Source organism: Lolium rigidum, chromosome 7 (assembly GCF_022539505.1).
Source record: "Lolium rigidum isolate FL_2022 chromosome 7, APGP_CSIRO_Lrig_0.1, whole genome shotgun sequence".
Lineage (NCBI taxonomy): Eukaryota > Viridiplantae > Streptophyta > Magnoliopsida > Poales > Poaceae > Lolium > Lolium rigidum.
In genome coordinates, this window is record NC_061514.1 from 287881688 (window position 1) to 287887876 (window position 6189).

The following is a 6189-nucleotide window of genomic DNA, read 5'->3' on the forward strand; positions in this document are numbered from 1 at the left end:
GAGCACCCGGTTATCACCGTTGGATTTGGTCCACCACCGTTGAATTCTGCTACTCACTAACGGTCACTACCTCGCCGGCCTCTACCTCGTGCATCCGAGGTCGCGCCAGTGTCTCCCCGGCCAAGCGCGTCGCCGTGCATTTTCCCCGCGTCTCTCCGTCCTTCCACTCGATGCGCTGGACCGCGTCGATGCGTGTACAGTGCTAACATCGTTAGACACGTGTCGAGCAGAGAAGAGGTGCTCACGTATCCGCCTGATCACCAGGCTTCATCCGCTGATATTAATACCTTAATGTTGCGCGAATTATTTTACGCAAATTATATGTAGCAGGTCTCTAGTTTGGACATGCCTCTGTTTAGAGGAACAAGGGCGCCGCTCGATAGATGTTCAATGACCAATGTTTCGACGCTAGGTGGACACGCCCTTTGCAAGACAAGCAAGGGCCAAGTCAACATCTATACTACTCCGTACAAGAATGTGGCTTGATGTTAATTACTCTAAGGCTGTAAATCATTATTCCTAGAAGAAGTTCTCGACATTGGTGAGACGTCATATATGCATGCGCACTTGATAGGTGATTAACCAGACTTAACACATTATTATCTCTGAGCAGGTACAATAGTGAATAGTGAGTTTATAGCTTGCTCAACAACACTTCAACACATTATTACCTAATTAAGAACATGTACAATAGTGATCTTATAGCTTGCTCAACAACAGTTTAACACGTTATTATCTCACAGCATGTATAATGGGCGTATAGCTTGCTCAATAACATTCTAACACATCATTATCTCAATAATGGGCTTATAGCGGGAGTGATGTTTTGGCACATGGGAGTGTATGTTCCCTTTATTTTGAAATACATGTTAGGCACATTTTAAAATGTCAAAAAAATTGAAATAAAAATTTCGCACGTACATCTTCATGTGCTACGCGCTTACAAAGTCGTTTCAGGAAAAATCGACATGTCATGTGACGTGTGTAAAAAAGACAAAATTCGGTGCTGAAACAAAGACTTGTCACAAGATAAATTTTCTCTTTTTCGCTTAGACTATAAAAAATATCATTTTTTCGTGAAACTTGACGAATACACATATATTATGGAGATGTACATGTAAATTTTTTTGTCAAATTTTTTTAACACTTGGAAATATGTTTTGATGGTAGAGGGATCATACGCACCCGGGAGCCGAATTGAGTTTCTGGCTTATAGCTTGCTCAATAATAGTTTAATACAATATTATCTGAGAGTACGTACAATAGTGAGCTAGTGAGCTTATAGGTTGCTCAACAATACTCTTTATCTGAGAGCAGATACAGTAGTGAACTTATAGGTCACCTACTTGGCACTGTTGCCTATTTTAAATAGGGAAAAAAATTAAAAAAAATAAGAGGAGAGTGAGCTCTTATATACTAAGAGCTAATTGTAGCATGTGTTTTTAGACAGTTTGTTTGAATATATGTAAGATAGACCATATATCCACAGAGTAAAACAAATTATTATACATATTAATTCTAGAGCTGGCTATACTTTAAAGTTGCTCTGATAGTACTCGATCAGCAGCTGTCTATACATTAAAGTTGCTCTAGTACTGGATCGTTACTCCAGTTTATTTATTAAACCGGCGGGCTAGGCCGAAGTGTCCATTCATGCCCATGCCGGCTGGCTTGCAGCAAAGCCTACGCTGCAGAGGGCGTGGAGAAGTGCTTGACGGCACCGGCCTCAGTCAGAGCAACCCGCAGCGGATCAGCGGCGTGCTTGTAGTTGAGGCTCTCGTCGTTGTAGATGTCCCACCACCTGTTCACCAGCATCTTCATATCTTCCCTGTCCATGTGTGGCTCCTCCCCGGTGAACCTCCACGGCTTCGAACCCTGCATATATTACCAGGAAAATCAATGGAGGTTTGCAGGCGAGAGACGATCGAGGACGACGGCGGCGTCGGCACGTACCAGGGCGCAGTAGTGCACCACCTTGGCCTTGCCGAGCTGGACCTTCTCGGGGTGCCTCCACAGCATGGAAACCAGTAGGTTGTACACCCACGGGATGGGCTTGTACACGTCCTTGAAGAACATGTTGAGGAAGTCCTGCTCGGCAAACGGGGTGAACCCCGTCGTTAGGGCGAGCCTGTCGAGGAGGGCCTTGGCGGTGGCGAGGCTGGGCTCGAGCACCAACATGCCGCCGTTGAAGTATTGCGGCGGCGGCTTCGGGAACCATGCCGCCATCTCCTGGCACTGCTCGCCCCACGCCCCCTCGCAGAAGCAGTCCTTCACGGCGTACAGCTGACCCGCCTCCAGGTCGAACAGGTGGTCGATGTTCGCGTAAACCTGGATGTCCGCGTCAAGGAACACCAGCCTCTCATAGTCCACAAACTGCATCGATCACAATGAATCAACATCTACTGATCAAACATAGTACTCCAGAATTTATATACTGGAAGAATTAAGTAGTACCTCCCAGATGCGGAGCTTGGAGTAGTTGATGATGTAGTGAGGCATGGCGAACTTGGTCTGGCTATCCGGCGGGAGCACGGGTTGGATCTCGCGGACGAGGCAGCCCTGGTCGAGCAGGGCACGGCGGTGGGCGCCGGGGACGTCGGGGAGGACGGCCACCACCAGCGGGTACGACGACTTGACGCCGCGGAGGCCCTTGGCAAGACACACCACGCCCTTCCAGTAGTCGCCGGAGCCGGCAAGAAACGTCACGTACGCCACCCTCTCCTTCGCCGCAACACCCTTGACCATCGGAGACATTTTGCTCCTTCCTTCTTCTTCTTCCTTGCACCTACGACTGAATAGATGATAGATGTACGTTGGAACTCGTGTTTGTTTTATTTGATTTGTGCTGGCGCAGCTGTGCTTATATAGGCGCGCGTGGACGTGTGCTGTGTCGGTGTCTGGGCTAGACGCGTGTCAAATAAACTGGAGCAGGGAAATGGATAGGGCATTGGAGAAGGTTGGATCGAGCCTTGGAGGAGAAACGAGATCAGAAAAGCACGAGAGGGTGAAGCGGTCATGGATACGTGGAAGCTGTACGTGTGCAAGACCGAAGAGGGCACAGAGGGTTATGGCCGGTGTGACCAAAAACAGAAAAAAAAAATGCAAGCAAAAACTGGATAACGCGTCGGATGACGTTGCATCACCTAATTGCACTGTAGCAACAACATTAGTGGGGGATCCTCTATGTGCAGTAATAATAGGGGATATATCCTGACGACAAAAATAAGGAGCACGGACTCGCTCCGTTGGTTTTTGGCAAAACAAATTTTCCTCCCATTAACCTTCGTGCATAGCAATTAGAGAGGGGTAATCAAGAGCAATTAGAGAGTAGAAAAACCAAGAAATTTTGACATATCAGACCACCTGCTTGAGTGAAATGTTAGAAAAGACCACATATGAATGCAAATGTCAAAACTATCGTGGCGGCACGCTGGCCAAGCGACACGTCGCACATGCCGATGTAGCCGGTGGCGGGAGGACTTGCCGCCGTGAGTCCTGCCACCACTCACGACAGCAAGTCCTGCCACCATCGGCTACGACGGCATGTTCGACGTGTCGCTTGGCTAGCGTGCCGCCACGGTAGTTTTGACATTTGTATTCAGAGGTGGTCTGATCTCGCAAAATTTCTAAAACCAAGAGAAGGAAAATGCTCTTTTCTCTCTTTTAATTGACTCAAATTTAGTACAACAACACCTCGTACTTATTATGGGTTTTGTCCTCCCATGATGATTGCGGCGGTGACTCTATGAAATTCCATCTACCTCGACGCATGAAACCAATCTCGATGGGAAGTCAACAACTAGAGCTGGTGCTAAGGGCGCTGGGATGGGAAACATCGATAAGTTGAATCAGGACCGCGAGCTTGAGGATCCTGGAGCTTCGTTGGCCTCTGTAGAAGGGTCAGTGTGGATCCTGGAGCTTCCTTGGCCTCTGTAGAAGTAGAAGGGTCAGTGTGGATTGGCTTGACCTTTGAGATGAGAACTTCGAAGACTTTGTCGTCGAAGAGGAGGACCCGGTGTTCGCGGATAGCATACAATTGTTAGGAGTGGCACGAGTCCGTGGATAGCCAATGCGTTCTTTCAGCAGATGCGGAATGCCACGAACCCACCAAGAGAGATCGCAATTTGTATCGTGGGTAAGAATCGATTTGTGATTCTGTGTTCCCGCCTTGGGGATTGGGAGAAGGTTATAGAGTATAGGTTATGGCTTTTCAGGGGCTGGACGCTTCTGCTCGCCCTTTGCGATGGATTTTCTGATCCAAAGCTTGTCAAGCTAGAGTTTATGCTGGTCTGGTTGCAAGCACAGTAAAAAAAAATAGCTTGTCTCTAACGGGCACTAAGAAATCTGGCAGCGACACCACATCGTCGATACTGTAGTTATCCCAAAGGTCATAAGGTGTGACTGAGATCCAATACCCCCACGTTCACAAGGCATAGCGTGACCTAAGGCCTCCCATCCACCATTCATTTCAATCCAACGGCAAGGAGAGCAACAACGTGACCTGATTGGCTGATTCATTTCTGCTGAACTGAAGAGCTTCTGTTTTCGGTTCTGACTCGGCCGGATGCTGGCCATCGAAGGTGGGCGGACGAGGTGGCCGTCGGAGGGCGTCGCAGGGCTTGTAGAAGAACCGCCGGCGCGGGGCAGACGGCGCCGTCCCAGTGGGGCGGAGGAGTTGGTCGGAGCGGATCAGGACGAGGTGGTCGGAGCAGGACGGTGGAGGTGGTCGGAACGGGGCGGAGATGCCTAGATGGCGCCGTTTCTTCAAGGCCTGAGTCCGGAGCTTGCTCTCGTCCCCTTCCCGCGGTGGCACCGGCGGCAGCAGCACACTCCGCGTTTGATTTTCTACTCCCTGCTTGCCCGATGCAGGACGCCTGGCTGTGGACGAGGTTGTGGACGAGTGTTGACATGTTGCTGGTATGCGTTGTTGCTTTGCTTGCCGCTGGATTTAAATGGATGGTGGATGGGAGGCCTCGGGTCACGCTGTGCCCTGTGACGTGGGGGCACTGGATCTCAGTCCCATAAGGTGACGGATAGCATATCAGTAGTAGGGCCCATTAGAAACTTCACATGTGGGGGCGCAGGAAACATCTCTGACATGCACTATCACCGGGCATCAAACTGGATGGTCATTTCTGAATGGCCTATATGTTCAAATGTTGCCTAGAATGTGTCCTCAGCATCGAAAATACGCAGTGGAACCTAGGTTCATTGGAACCCATTGTATTGTAGCGGCCAAAAAATCATATTTCTAAAGCTTCAAAAATTCCGAACAAATTTTTTGCGCGTCCTCTACGCACGTATGTATGTGCGTGCCATTTTTTATACTCAAATTTGTAAGTGCGTAGCCTAGGAAAAAATGACAAGTTTTAGATAAACAGTGTGAAGGAAACTCACCCGCATCCTATTTTTCTATAACTTAAGGATCAGACAATTACAGTAACTTGCTGCTGGACCAAGTTTAATCGGGCTCCGCAATACCAAATGTCGCTTTATCTAGCATTAGGGCATCTCCAGCGGCGCGACACAAACGGACGCTGAGCGACACAAACGGACGCTGAGCGACCGTTTTCGTCCGCTGTGACCGGAAATACGTCTGGCACCACCTCCAGCGGGACAACGGAAAATGACCGGGCCGTCCGTGGAGACGCAAACCTGGCCCAAATATGCGCCTCGGATGCGTCTCTGCGGACACTGCGCGGACGCCGAAAGTGTCCGCTCGCATCTGGCGGACGTTTCGTCGGGCCTGCCTGGAAGCGACCCTGCGTCGATGCGTCTTCTCAAACACGCCAGCGACTGGCGCCGCTGCGTCGCTTCGGCAGTCTGCGCCACGTTAATGGCGATGCCTCGGCTGCCGAGCGGCCGTAGCCCACCTCCGCCAACCACGTTAATGGCGTCGCCACGCGTCCCGCGGCCACCGCATGCCTCCGGCCTATATAAAGGGGGCGCGCGTTCTTCTTCATCGTCCACTCCTCCAAATAAACCCTAGCCGCCAAAAAGCTCCACCGTAGCGCCGCCTAGGTGTTCCTGCGACGCGGCCAGGCCCGCGAGGAAGTCCATGGCGGGTCCTGGTGGCCGGCGAGGCGGTCGAGGCCGCGGCCCTGGGCGTCCCGGGGACGGGGCAGGGGCCGCCGTGGTGGAGCAGCTACGGCCCCACGCTCGCTGTCGCCTGCGCCCTCCTCGTCTTCG

The 6189-nt window shown here is 50.8% G+C and overlaps 1 protein-coding gene across 1 annotated transcript; it reads right to left on the bottom strand.

Annotated features, from left to right (window-relative positions):
* Positions 1 to 1683: 1683 nt before the first annotated feature.
* On the bottom strand, positions 1684 to 2818 carry LOC124677085 (galactinol synthase 1-like). The gene is made up of 3 exons (XM_047213082.1): positions 2455 to 2818; positions 1954 to 2373; positions 1684 to 1875 (listed from the first exon to the last, which is right to left on the bottom strand). Exons 1-3 carry the CDS (start codon positions 2752 to 2754, stop codon positions 1684 to 1686), a joined length of 912 nt encoding a protein of 303 aa, XP_047069038.1. The 5' UTR covers positions 2755 to 2818.
* Between the last annotated feature and the right edge of the window lie 3371 nt (positions 2819 to 6189).

Excerpts from the sequence above, each read along its gene's own strand:
- LOC124677085 (XM_047213082.1), bottom strand. The coding sequence starts at position 2,754 with ATGTCTCCGATGGTCAAGGGTGTTGCGGCGAAGGAGAGGGTGGCGTAC. Across the intron at positions 2,374-2,454 it reads CCAAGCTCCGCATCTGGGAG|TTTGTGGACTATGAGAGGCT; the intron begins GTACTACTTAAT and ends TGATCGATGCAG. Across the intron at positions 1,876-1,953 it reads TGGTGCACTACTGCGCCCTG|GGTTCGAAGCCGTGGAGGTT; the intron begins GTACGTGCCGAC and ends TAATATATGCAG.